Source organism: Mobula hypostoma, unplaced genomic scaffold, assembly GCF_963921235.1.
Source record: "Mobula hypostoma unplaced genomic scaffold, sMobHyp1.1 scaffold_197, whole genome shotgun sequence".
Classification (NCBI taxonomy): Eukaryota; Metazoa; Chordata; class Chondrichthyes; order Myliobatiformes; family Myliobatidae; genus Mobula; species Mobula hypostoma.
Window position 1 is genome coordinate 1 of NW_026948224.1, and position 14966 is coordinate 14966.

General features: G+C 44.0%; 1 protein-coding gene across 1 annotated transcript; it reads left to right on the top strand.

The window, feature by feature from the left end:
* The first annotated feature begins 38 nt into the window (after positions 1 to 38).
* Positions 39 to 11941, top strand: LOC134342017 (probable G-protein coupled receptor 139). Its single transcript, XM_063039956.1, has 2 exons — positions 39 to 219; positions 11034 to 11941. Exons 1-2 carry the CDS (start codon positions 39 to 41, stop codon positions 11939 to 11941), a joined length of 1089 nt encoding a protein of 362 aa, XP_062896026.1.
* Positions 11942 to 14966: the final 3025 nt, after the last annotated feature.

The window sequence follows — 14966 nt, forward strand, 5'->3', positions numbered from 1 at the left end:
CACACCGATCCTGGAGAGTTGAGTGGGACAATTCAAGAATGGGTCGGAATCTGGGATCGGTTCAGTGGATAGTTACACTCAATGGATCAGAACGTTTCAATGCGGATGTTTACTTCAAAACTCATTCAACTGGCCTTACATTATCACAGCGGATCTATATTGCGCTCTTGGACTTTGCGCCGATTTACTACCCAATTCTTGCTGTCGTTGCCATCCCTGGTAAGTCGAAGTCTCATGTTGAAACTATTTCGAGCAAGGTAGCTATACCAAGGTCTTATTATCGCAAACAACACGCACGTCACGTCCACTCCTCCCCATGTTACCCACAAACACACACTGTCCTTTTTGTTTGCTTGATACATATCGTAACTCCTACGTTTATATTCGGTAAATGTTGAAAACGCCCGGGTCAGACTGACGACTTATTTTCTTTTCCGACAGTTAGGAATGCTGTCAAATCTTTACATTCAATTTCAGTTTTATTTGCTCAAGAGTCGTGAATTTCTCAAGCTGACCCAGCATTGTATTGTCCATCCCGACCTGTCTTTGAGACAGGTGTCTTGTGGAATAGCTGATGTACTTGAGGATTGGGTATCCCGCGGGGCTGTCGGGGAGACAGTAACAGGGTCCTGACTCAGAGACTGTAAGGGAATTGCGATATTCTTTTCCGCGTTAGAATGGCGTATTTTAGAGGGAAATCTTGAGGCTGCGGACTCCCCACGCTGTACTGCTCCTGAACTTCGAGACGGTCGCAGTCGAAGGTTAGGATGTTGTCAACGAGCCTTTCTGAGCTGCTCCAGTGTTTCGTGTGGACGGAACCAGTTACCGCTGATTTTAAAAGATACGCGTCGTTCTCTTTTCTTGTGTTGATTTTTACTTATCGAGAATATAAACTTACCTTTGCGCCGATTCCAAAATGTGTTCCTGCTTGCTGCACAAACCTTCGATAAATATCCCACACAGCTGCAATGGACGTCTTCATCCGCCTCTTTGTTTTTGACTCTGGGCTCAGTACGAGCATCTGTCCTCTCCATTACTCAATATTCAAAGTAAACCCCACAGATTAGCGCCTCCTCTGTAGAATAAAACTCCTTCGGCTGATAAAGACTTTCATGCTCTCTGTCACCGGGCATGATGAACCCATATTTCCGATTCAATTCCTGTCTTCGGCGAGAGAGAGCGAGAGAAGTTTCAGCTACGCTCTGTCCCCCTTCCGAAGCTCTGACCAATATCTGTGAGGCATTTCACACTCTGCTCCTCACGAAGACTTTAGCCATGTCTGACTTTCTCGCTAAAGGCCGGTCAGGCGCGCAATGTATTCAGCGCCGACCAAATAGTGATTCGTGAAGAAAAAAAAATATAGCCCCTTCTGCATTTCTATGGTTTGTTAGCCCAAAACACGGGTTGCAAATTCTGATATGGTTAAACCAACAGACAGTATATGGCATCTGCATCTCTGACAGACAGTCGAACATTTTCTATCCGCAGAAAGAGAAGCTGTGGAACAAATCAGGAAGATTAGTATACACAGATTATTAACCTTCGCGAAAAAAGTAAAATGGCCCGGAAATAACAGCTCTATCAGTCCGGGGGTGGGTGCTGTGGGTGGGGGGGGGGGGGAATTACAGAGTTTGGGATATTACGGTCGGATCTGCAACTGAATGCAGGACGACAGTGGGTGAGACGGAAAATCAGTGGGTTTAGAATGAATGAAAACTTGAAGACCATCTATTCAGTGTGTGAGGTTACTACGTAATCTGTATCCTGCTCCATTAAAGTTCGTGCTTGTTGGTTCACTAATGTTGTCAAGACAGCTTCTTGCCATGACCTGGCGGCTTTGGGGAAATTGAAATAGACCACCCCAGCCATTCACAATGCCTTCACTGCACGTTGAATCTACCCGTACCTAAGTTACTGTTCGTCACATTGCCTTACTCTCTCCACCGGACCCCTGCCTGATTATTTTATTTTAAACTTTGGGTTGACCTAAATATTCCTGTTTTTGTTCACGCCACCAGTGTCGATTCTCTGCAGCCTTCTCACACTCTCATTGTGTACCCGTGTGTTCACTGGCTATTAATGCTTTCCATGAATCTGCAAATATACTCCACCTGTGGTCTAATGGCCGAGGCGCTCAATGAGCGTCCGACAGTTTCCGCAGGAACTATATCCGGGTGTTTCTCTGCATTACTCCCATCTGAAACATCAGACTGCAGTACTCTTCTGTTAACCATAGAAACTACAGCACAGAAACAGGCCTTTTGGCCCTTCTTGGCTGTGCCGAACCATTTTCTGCCTAGTCCCACTGACCTGCACACGGACCATATCCCTCCATACACCTCCCATCCATGTATCTGTCCAATTTATTCTTAAATGTTAAAAAGAACCCGCATTTACCACCTCGTCTGGCAGCTCATTCCATACTCCCACCACTCTCTGTGTGAAGAAGCCCCCCCTAATGTTCCCTTTAAACTTTTCCCCCCTCACTCTTAACCCATGTCCTCTGTTTTTTTCCTCCCCTTGCCTCAGTGGAAAAAGCCTGCTTGCATTCACTCTATCTATACCCATCATAATTTTATATACCTCTATCAAATCTCCCCTCATTCTTCTACGCTCCAGGGAATAAAATCCTAACCTATTCAACCTTTCTCTGTAACTGAGTTTCTCAAGTCCCAGCAACATTCTTGTAAACCTTCTCTGCACTCTTTCAACCTTATTTATATCCTTCCTGTAATTTGGTGACCAAAACTGAACACAATACTCCAGATTCGGCCTCACCAATGCCTTATACAACCTCATCATAACATTCCAGCTCTTATACTCAATACTTCGATTAATAAAGGCCAATGTACCAAAAGCTCTCTTTACGACCCTATCTACCTGTGACGACACTTTTAGGGAATTTTGTATCTGTATTCCCAGATCCCTCTGTTCCACTGCACTCCTCAGTGCCTTACCATTAACCCTGTATGTTCTACCTTGGTTTGTCCTTCCAACGTGCAATACCTCACACTTGTCTGTATTAAACTCCATCTGCCATTTTTCAGCCCATTTTTCCAGATAGTCCAAGTCCCTCTGCAGGCTCTGAAAACCTTCCTCACTGTCTACTACACCTCCAATCTTTGTATCATCAGCAAACTTGCTGATCCAATTTACCACATTGTCATCCAGATCATTGATATAGATGACAAATAACAATGGACCCAGCACTGATCCCTGTGGCACACCACTAGTCACAGGCCTCCACTCAGAGAAGCAATTCTCTACCACCACTCTCTGGCTTCTTCCATCGAGCCAATGTCTAATCCAATTTACCACCTCTCCATGTATACCTAGCGACTGAATTTTCCTAACTAACCTTCCATGCGGGACCTTGTCAAAGGCCTTACTGAAGTCCATGTAGACAATATCCACGGCCTTCCCTTCATCCACTTTCCTGGTAACCTCTTCGAAAAACTGCAACAGATTGGTCAAACATGACCTTCCACGCACAAAGCCATGTTGACTCTCCCTAATAAGCCCCTGTCTATCCAAATGCTTGTAGATTCTGTCTCTTAGTACTCCCTCCAATAACTTACGTACTACTGACATTAAACTCAGCGGCCTATAATTTCCCGAATTACCTTTTCGATCCTTTTTTAAACAACGGAACAACATGAGCCACTCTCCAATCCTCCGGCACTTCACCCGTAGACAGCGACTTTTTAAATATTTCTGCCAGGGCCCCCGCAATTTCAACACTAGTCTCCTTCAAGGTCCGAGGGAACACCCTGTCAGGTCCCGGGGATTTATCCACTTTAATTTTCCTCAAGACAGCAAGCACCTCCTCCTTTTCAATCTGTACAGTTTCCATGATCTCACTACTTGATTCCCTCAATTCCATAGATTTCATGCCAGCTTCCTTAGTAAATACAGACGCAAAAAACCTATTTAAGATCTCCCCCATTTCCTTTGGTTCCGCACAAAGCCGACCACTCTGATCTTCAAGAGGACCAATTTTATCCCTTACAATCCTTTTGCTCTTAATATTCTTGTAAAAGCTCTTTGGATTATCCTTCACTTTGACTGCCAAGACAACCTCATGTCTTCTTTTTGCCCTCCTGATTTCTTTCTTAAGTATTTTCTTGTTTTCAGCTTTTCCATGCACCCGAAACACTGCCCTTTCAAAGGTACCGAGGAGATGGTCAATTATAATATACTGATTAGATCCATGCCTTTTTGTGAATTGTCTGATTTGTTAACGCAGTAGCAAAAGCAGTAGAAGACACAAAGGCTGCGCAACTAAATATTCCTGGATTTCCTTGCTTCAGGTGTGATAGAATCGCAGGGACAAGAGGGGGAAGTGTTGCATTGCTTGTCAGAGAAAATATCACAGCAGTGCTCTGGCAAGATCGATTAGAGCAATCGACTAAGGAGGATATTTGGGTGGATTTGAGGAATGGGAAAGGTATAGTAACACTTATAGGGGTGCATTATAGACCACCAAATGGGGAGCAGGAATTGGAGGAGCAAATTTGTAAGGAGATAGCAGATATTTGTGGTAAGCACATATTTGTGATTTTGGGAGATTTTAAATTTCCACACAGTTTCTGGGAAGCCCATACTGTAAAAGAACTGGATAGTTTGGAGTTTGTAAAATGTGTGCAAGATAGTTTTCTGCAGCAATACATTGAGGTACCAAGGAGAGAAGGGGCAGTGTTAGATCTCATGTTAGGGCATGAGAGAGGTCAGATGACGGAGGGATGTGTTGGGGAGCACTTCGGGTCCAGTGATCACAATGCCATTAGTTTCAATATAATTATGGAGAAGGATAGGTCTGAACCCAGGGTTGAGACTTTTGATTGGAGAAAGGCTAACTTTAACGAGATGCGAAAGGATTTAGAAGGAGTCGACTGGGACAATTTATTTTATGGGAGGGATTTAATAGAGAAATGGAGGTCATTTAAAGGTGAAATTTTGAGGGTACAGGATCTTTATGTTCCTGTTAGGTTGAAAGGAACGGTTAAAAGTTTGAGAGAGCCATGGTTTTCAAGGGATATTGCAAACTTGGTTCAGAAAAAAGAGAGATATCTATAACAAATATAGGCAGCATGGAGTAAATGAGGTGCTCGAGGAATATAAAGAATGTTAAAAGAATCTTAAGAAACAAATTAGAAAAACTAAAAGAAGATCCGAGCTTGATTTGGCAAGTAAGGTGGAAATAAATCCAATGGGTTTCTACAGTTATATTAATAGCAAAAGGATAGTGAGGGATAAAATTGGTCCCTTAGAGAATCAGAGTGGACAGTTATGTGTGGAGCCAAAAGAGATGGGGGAGATTTTCAACAATTTCTTTTCTTCGGTATTCACTAAGGAGAAGGATATTGAATTGCGTAAGTTAAGGGAAACAGGTAGGGAAGTTATAGAAGCTATGATGATTAAAGAAGAGGAAGTACTGGCACTTTTAAGGAATAAAAAGTGGATATGTCTCCGGGTCCTGACAGGATATTCCCTAGGGCCTTGAGAGAAATTAGTGAGGAAGTAGCAGGGCCTCTGACAGAAATATTTCAAACGTCATTAGAAACGGGGATGGAGCGCGGGACTGGCGTATTGCTCATGTTGTTCCATTGTTTAAAAAGGGTTCTAAGGGTAAACCTAGCTATTATCGGCCTGTGAGTTTGACGTCAGTGGTGGGTAAATAGATGGAAATTATTCTTAGAGATGGTATATATAATTATCTGGATAGACAGGGTCTGATTAGAAGCAGTCAACATGGATTTGTGCGTGGAAGATCATATTTGACAAATCTTATTGAATATTTGAAGAAGTTACCAGAAAAGTTGACGAGGGTAACGGTGGATGTTGTCTATATGGACTTCAGTACGGCCTTTGACAATGTTCCACACGGAAGGTAAGTTAGGAAGGTTCAATCTTCAGGTATTAGTATTAAAGTAGTAAAATGGATTCAGCAGTGTCTGGATGGGAGACGCCAGAGAGTAGTGGTGGATAACTGGATAACTGTTTGTCAGATTGGAACCCGGTGACCAGTGGTGTTCCTCAGGGATCTGTAGTGGGTCAAATGTTGTTTGTCATATACATTAATGATCTGGATGATGGGGTGGTAAATTGGATTAGTAAGTATGCAGATGATACTAAGATAGGTGGAGTTGTGGATAATGAAGCAGGTTTTCAAAGCTTGCAGAGAGATATAGGCCAGTTAGAAGAGTGGGCTGAAAGATGGCAGATGGAGTTTAATTCTGATAAATGTGAGGTGTTACATTTTGGTAGGACTAATCAAAATAGGACATACGTGGTAAATGGTAGGGCATTGAAGAATGCAGTAGAACAGAGGGATCTAGGAATAATGGTGCATAGTTCCCTGAAGGTGGAATCTTATGTGGATAAGGTGGTGAAGAAAGCTTTTGGTATGCTGGCCTTTGTAAATCAGAGCATTGAGTATAGGAGTTAGGATATAATGTTAAAACTGTACAAGGCATTGGTAAGGCCAAATTTGGAGTATTGTGTACAGTTCTGGTCACGGAAGTATAGAAAAGATGTCAACAAAATAGAGAGAGTAGGGAGAAGATTTACCAGAATGGTTGAACAAGTTGGGTCTTTATTCTTTGGAGCGTAGAAGGAAGAGGGGTACTTGATAGGGGTATTTAAAATTATGAGGGGAATAGATAGAATAGACGTGGATAGGCTTTTACTTGAGAGTAGGGGAGATTCAAACAAGAGAACATGAGTTGAGAGTTAAGGGACAGAAGTTTAGGGGTAACATGAGGGAGAACTTCTTTACTCAGATAGTGGTAGCCATGTGTAGTGAGCTGCCAGCAGAAGTGGTTGAGGCAGTTCGATATTGTCATTTAAAGTTCAATCAGTTAGCTATATGGACACTAAAGAATGGAGGGTTATGGGCTGAGTGCAGATCGGTGGGACTAGGTGAAAGTAAGCGTTCGGCAAGGACTAGAATGGCGGAGATGGCCTGTTTCCGTGCTGTAATTGTTATATGGCTATATGGTTACCCGAACCATGTCGAGATGAAATGTTATGAATTTTATGGACCCCAGCACCATTTTGCATGCAGCCACGGAAATCCATCAAAACAGTCAACCTCTCCCTTATTGACTTTGGCTGTTTGTTACCATGATAGAAACATAGAAACATAGAAAATAGGTGCAGGAGTAGGCCATTCGTCCCTTCGAGCCTGCACCGCCATTCTGTATGATCATGGCTGATCATCCAACGCAGAACCCTGTACCTGCTTTCTCCCCATAGCCCCTGATCCCTTTACCCACAAGGACCATATCTAACTCTCTCTTAAATATAACCAATGAACTGGCCTCAACTGTTTCCTGTGGCTGAGAATTCCACAGATTCACCACTCTCTGTGTGAACAAGTTTTTTCTCATCACGGTCCTGAAAGGCTTCTCCTTTATCCTCAAACTGTGACCCCCCCGTTCTGGAAGTCCCCAACATCGGAAACAATCTTCCTGCATCTAGCCTGTCTATCCCTTTAGAATTATATACGTTTCAATAAGCTCCCCCTCAATCTTCTAAATTCCAACGAGTATAAGCCTAGCCGATCCGGTCTTTCATCATATGAAAGTCCTGCCATCCCAGGAATCAATCTGGTGAACCTTCTTTGTATTCCCTCAATGGCAAAGATGTCTTTCCTCAGATTTGGGGACCAAAACTGCACACAATACTCTTGGTGTGGTCTCACCAAGGCCTTGTACAATTGCAGTAGTACCTCCCTGCTCCTGTACTCGAATCCTCTTACTATGAATGCCAGCATAACATTCACCTTTTTCAACGCCTGCTGTACCTGCACGCCCACTTTCAATGACTGGTGTACAATGATACCCAGGTATCGTTGCACCTCCCCTTTTCCTAATCGGCCACCATTCAGATAATAATCTGTTTTCCTGTTCTTGCCACCAATGTGGATACCCTCACATTTATCCATATTAAATTGCATCTGCCATGAATTTGCCCACTCACCTAACCTATCCAAGTCACGCTGCATCCTCTTAGCATCCTCCTCACAGGTAACACTGCCGCCCAGCTTCGTGTCATCCGCTAACTTGGAGATGCTGCATTTAATTCCCTCGTCTAAGACTTTGTATATATTGTAAACATCTGGGGTCCCAGCACTGAGCCTTGCGGTACCCCACTAGTCACTGCCTGCCATTCCGAAAAGGTCCAGTTTATTCCCACTCTTTGCTTCCTGTCTGCCAACCAATTATCTATCCACATCAATACCGTACCCCCAATACCGTGTGCTTTAGGTTTGCACACTAATCTCCTATATGGGACCTTGTCAAAAGCCTTTAGAAAATCCAAATATACCACATCCACTGGTTCTCCCCTGTCCACTCTAGTAGTTACATACTCAAAATATTCTATGAAATTCGTCAGACATGATTTTCCTTTCACAAATCCATGCTGACTTTGTCCAATCATTTCACCGCTTTCCAAATGTGCTGTTATCACATCTTTGATAACTGATTCTAGCATTTTCCCCACCACCGATGTTAGGCTAACCGGTCTATAATTCCCCGGTATCTCTCTCCCTCCTTTTTTAAATAAAAAGCCGGGTTACATTAGCCACCCTCCAATCCTCAGGATCTAATCCATAATCTAAAGAGTTTTGAAAAATTATCACTAATGCATCCACTATTTCTTGGGCTACTTCCTTAAGCACTCTGGGATGCAGACCATCTGGCCCTGGGGATTTATCTGCCTTTAATCCCTTCAATTTACCTAACAACACTCCCCTACTAGCATGTATTTCTCTCAGTTCCTCCATCTCACTAGACCCTCGGCCCCTTATTTCCGGAAGATTATTTGTGTCTTCCTTAGTGAAGACTGAACCAAAGTAGTTATTCAATTGGTCTGCCATGCCCTTGTTCCCCATAATCAATTCACCTGTTTTTGACTGTAAGGGACCTACATTTGTCTTAACCAATCTGTTTCTTTTCACATATCTATTAAACCTTTTACAGTCAGTTTTTATGTTCCCTGCTAGCTTTCTCTCATGATCTTTTTTTCCTTTCCTAATTAAGCTCTTTGTCCTACTCTGTTGAACTCTGAATTCCTCCCAGTCCTCAGGTATGCCGCTTTTTCTGGCTAATTTGTATGTTTCTTCTTTGGAATTGATACTATCCTTAATTTCCCTTGTCAGCCACGGGTGCACTACCTACCCTGGTTTATTCCTTTGCCAAACTGGGATGAACAATTAGTGCAGTTCATCCATGCGATCTTTAAATGCTTGCCACATATCCACCGTCAACCCTTTAAGCATCATTTGCCAGTCTATCTTAGCTAATTCACGTCTCATACCTTCAAAGTTACCCTTCTTTAAGTTCAGAACCTTTGTTTCTGTATTAACTATATCACTCTCCATCCTATTGAAGAATTCCACCATATTATGGTCACTCTTACCCAAAGGGCCTCGCATAACAAGATTGCTAACTAACCCTTCCTCATTGCTCAACACCCAGACTAGAATGGCCTGCTCTCTAGTTGGTTACTCGAGATGTTGGTTCAGAAAAACATCCCGCATACATTCCAAGAATCCTCTTCCTCAGCACCCTTAGCAATTTGTTTCTCCCAATATGTAGAATGAAGTCACCCATTATAACTGCTGTTCCTTTATTGCACGCATTTCTAATTTCCTGTTTAATGCCATCGCCAACCTCACTACTTCTGTTTGGTGGCCTGTACACAACTCCCACCAACGTTTTCTGCCCCTTAATGTTATGCAGCTCTACCCATATCGATTCCACATCCTCCCAGCTAATGTCCTTCCTTTCTATTGCGTTAATCTCTTCTCTAACCAGCAATGCCACCCCACCTCCTTTTCTTTCATGTCTATCCCTCCTGGATATTGAATATCCCTGAATGGTGAGTTCCCATCCTTGGTCACCCTGGAGCCATATCTCTGTGATCCCAACTATATCATATTCATTAATAACTATCTGCACATTTAATTCATCCACCTTGTTACGAATGCTCCTTGCATTGACACACAAAGCCTTCAGGCTTGCTTTTACAACACACTTAGCCCTTATACAATTATGTTGAAAAGTTGCCCTTTTTGGTTTTTGCCCTGGATTTGCCGGCCTGCCACTTCTACTTTTCAACTTACTACTTTTTGCTTCTACCCTCATTTTACACCCCTCTGTCTCTCTGCACTTGTTCCCATCCCCTGCCACATTAGTTTAAATCCTCCTGAACAACAGTAGCAAACATTCCCCTTAGGACATTGGTTCCAGTCCAGCCCTGGTTCAGACTGTCCTGTTTGTACCGGTCCCACCTCCTCCAGAACTGGTTTCAATGCCGCAGAAATTTGAAACCTTCCCCCTTGCACCATGGTTCAAGCCACGTATTCATCTGAAATATCCTCCTATTTCTACTCTGACTAGCACGTGGCACTGGTAGTAATCCAGAGTTTATTATCTTTGTGGTCCTACTTTTTAGTTTATCTACTAACTCCCTAAATTCACCTTGTAGGACCACATCCCGTTTTTTACCTATATCGTTGGTACCAATGTGCACCACGACCACTGGCTGTTCACCCTCCCACTCCAGAATGTTCTGCAGCCGCTCAGAGACATCCTTGACCCTTGCACCAAGGAGGCAACATACCCTCCTGGAGTCTCGTTTGCGGAGATCGGTGATACTGCACTGAACCGGGGCAAGTATCAGCTCGATTTGTTCGACTGAATTTGGTTCATGTTGAACTTCATATTAACTGCTTCTCTCAGACTGTATATTTTATTTGGGGAAAGAAATGATACAAACGACATCCGCTCATTGTTGTCCTCACTCAGATATCGGATTTCAAAGCGTCTTCTGTCCAGTGGGTGACGTCACTCTCACTAATTAGCATTCGTATTGAATATTAATCCCTGACTGACCCAAAATCCGTCTGCAATCAGCGATAAATTCTTCTACCTCTGACTCGTGCAAGTATTTGACTTTGTTCTTAGCAAATTATACAATGATGCTCTCAGTTTGATATATAATTTCTGTCCTGCTTTTCACAGTGAACGTGGTGACGATTATCATACTATCACGGGGAAAGTGCGGACTCTCTAAAACTGTCACCCGCTATCTGCTGGCCATGTCAGCCGCTGACCTAGCGGTCGTTTTCCTCGACGTCATCTTGATGAAAATTCCGAAGGCTTTTCCGGATAACTTTTCCTTCTTGATTTACGTCCGCGTGTGCAGAACCCACGTCTTCTTATTGCAGGCCGCCACAGATTGCTCTGTTTGGTTCACCGTCGCCTTCACCTTTGATCGATTTGTGGCCATTTGCTTCCAGGATCTAAACGCTAAGTATTGCACTGGGAGAACGGCGGCTGTGGTTCTGAGCACAGTGACTGCACTGAGTTGTTTAAAGAACATTTCCTGGTTCTTCATGGTCCAAGATATATATACTTCCTCTAACATACGGTGGCCTTGCATGCGGAGATGGGAATTACTTGAATCACTATTTTGGACAGTAATCGATGTCGTACGTTCTGTCATTTCGACTGTGATCCCATTCCTCGTTGTTATCCTGCTCAATGCTTTCACCATCACACACGTTTTACTGGCCAGTAGAGCCCGCGGCAGACTCCGGGCTACCAGCCGTGGTCAGAGTTCCAGAGACCCGGAATTGCAGAGCCGCAGAAAGTCCCTCGTTTTACTGCTGGTCGTCTCGGGAAATTTCATCCTGTTATGGGCGTTGTATGGGGTGATGGCTATCTGGAACAGGATGCTTCATGCAGTGGACGTCCCATATTGGTTGACGATACCTTCATTTTTCAATGAACTGTGCTACATGCTGCAACTTCTGAGCTGCTGCACAAACACCGCTCTTTACGCCGTCAGCCAGACTAAGTTCAGGCAGCAGCTGAAGCAGGTGCTGAATTCTCCTCTCACTCTCATTTGGAAACGGAATTGGCACTGAGGGTTCATCTGACCTGCATCCGTCTCTTCTACTTTCAATGGAATGTTGTCCATTGATTATCCTGTCGCTCCAGATTCTCCCTGGGTGGACGGACACAACTCTCTGGTTTCAACACTTCCTGACACTCACGCTGCCCTGATACAGTCTCATCCGTTGTCATCTGCAACTCTGTTCATTTGGTTTCAATACCTTAAGCAGCCCAATTGTTTCAAGCAGGTGCAGCCTTTCCTTTCCGAGTCACAACTCGGAGCCGTAAAACTGACAAATAAATTCAACACTGTCTTCCTGCAATGTAATATCAGACAAATGACCATCTCAAAATCACACAGTGAGAACAATGACAACCTAGTGTTCGTGAGAGTAACTGGTTCCAAATTGTGGTAACTGCAAGGATGGAAAGTTCCTGGCCTCTGAAACACCTTATATGTGTGTAAGTTTCCAGAATCATTGACAGCATGAACATTATAGGAAGCCGGTTTTTAAAGCAAGTTCAACATTGAAATGCAGCGAGGCATCACTGGCTCAAAGAGAACATTACAATAACACATTTGAATCGGATATTCCGGCACGATATCTCACCACCAAATATTAAAAGCAGCACACGCAAAATTCTGGAGGAACTCAGCAGGTTAGGTAGTTGCACGGAAGTGAATACAAAACAGTTGGCGTTTCTGTCCAATGTCCTTCTTGAGAACTGGAAAGGAAGGGTGAAGACGGCAGAACAGAAAAGCTGGTGGAGGGAAGGAGAATAGCAAGAATGTGACAGGTGAAGCCAACCGGACAGGAAAGCTAAAGGGCTGGAGAGGAAGGAATCGGATGGGAGAGCGGAATGCACCACAGGAGAAAGGGAAGGAGGAGGGAACCACGAGGGGTGATAGGCGAGTGAGAAGAGGCCAGTGTGGAGAATAGAACAAGAGCGGAGAGAGGGCGTTGTTACCGGTAGGAGACCCGGTATTCACGCTATTAGGTTGGAGGCTTCCCAGACAGAATTAAAAAGCGTTGCGCCTGAACCGTGCGGAAAGCGGAGAGGTGTGGGTGGGGGAGAGGTAAACATAAGTTTCTTGGTAAGATGGTAGAAATTGCAATGTTGAATATGTTGAATTCAGGGTGATATTGTGTGGTAGGTAAGGACAAAAAGAACGATGTCGCTGTTAAGGCGGCGGGAAAATTAGGTGAGCGCGGATAGGCCGACCATATTTTTAAAAGGTCGCTCAAACAGACATATCACTACCTCCCATCCCCATCACTCCGCTTTCGGAAGGGATCGCTCCATCCGTGATTCCCTTTGTCATCCGTCCCTCACGACTGATCTCCCTCAAGGGTCCTTTTCCCGGAGCGGCCAGCCTACTACACCTGGCATTCACCTCCTCCTATTCCGATCCCCCGGACAATTCTACAAGGTGAGGTAACACTTCACCTGATCTGTTGCGGCCTTCTCCACATTGGCGAGGCCCGTGATAAACTGGGCTTCATTTCGTCGAGCACCAGCGCTCCAGCCGTGAAAAGCGAAGATATCCGGTGTCCAAATATTTGAATTCTAGTTCCCAATCCGGACCCGATACATTCGGTCCATGGCTTATCCTTGTGCCACGGTGAGGATGCGCTCAAGACGTAGGAGAGGCAACCTGATATCATGAATGTCGGTTAAAAATAAATCCCTTCTCCTCCTCCCCTCTACTTCTATTCACCGCTCTGGTCTCATGTTTATTCTCACCCGCCTATCACCTCACACGTCGTCCCCATCCTGCTCCGTTTTCCCTGTGCTCCTCTGTCCTCTCTTACCAGATTCCTTCCGCTCTTGCAATTTATCTTTTACACACACTTCTCTTCATCTGTCGCCTTTTCCCTCCCCACGCCATTTATTCCGGCATCTCCCCGCTTACTTACTAGACCTGAATAAAGGTCTCGGATAGATGATGGAATAAACGGCAACTGCTTATTCATGTTCATAGATGCTGCCTGATCTGCTGAGTTCATCCAACGTTTTGTGTGTTGCTTTGAATTCCATCATGTGCAGAATTTCACATGTTTAAAATATTAAAATGTATGTACTTTGAAAATTTGAAATGGGTGGATTCACACAGATGAGAGAATCATTCACAAATACACACTGCATGTGATTCCTGAGATTTACTTGTCGGTGGAAATGCGAAAGGAAGAAATTGTGGGAGGAATAAATTTCAGCACAAAGATAGAAACCATAGAAACCTTAGAAAAACTACAGCACAGAATCAGGCCCTTTGGCCCTTCTTGGCTGTGCCGAACCGTTTTCTGTCTAGTCCCATTGACCTGCACACGGACCGTATCCCTCCATACACCTCCCAACCATGTATCTGTCCAATTTATTCTTAAATATTAAAAAAAAGAACCCGCATTTACCACCTCATCTGGCAGCTCATTCCACACTCCCACCACTCTCTGTGTGAAGAAGCCCCCCGAATATTCCCTTTAAGATCCCCCCCCCTCACCCTTAGCCCATGTCCTCTGTTTTTTTTCTCCCCTTGCCTCAGTGGAAAGAGCCTGCTTGCATTCACTCTATCTATACCCATCATAATGTTATATAACTCTATCAAATCTCCCCTCATTCTTCTACGCTCCAGGGAATAAAGTCCTAACATATTCAACCTTTCTCTGTAACTGAGTTTCTCAAGTCCTGGCAACATCCTTGTAAACCTTCTCTGCACTCTTTCAACCTTATTAATGTCCTTCCTGTAATTTGGTGACCAAAACTAAACACAATACTCCAGATTCGGCCTCACCAATGCCTTATACAACCTCATCATAACATTCCAACTGTTATACTCAGTACTCTGATCAATAAAGGCCAATGTACCAAAACAACAGGAATTCTGCAGATGCTGGAAATTCAAGCAAGGGTCTTGGCCTGAAACGTCTACTGTACCTCTTCCTAGAGATGCTGCCTGGCCTTCTGCATTCACCAGCAACTGTGATGTGTGTTGAATGTACCAAAACCTCACTTTACGACCCCATCTACCTGTGACGCCACTTTTAGGGAATTTTGTAT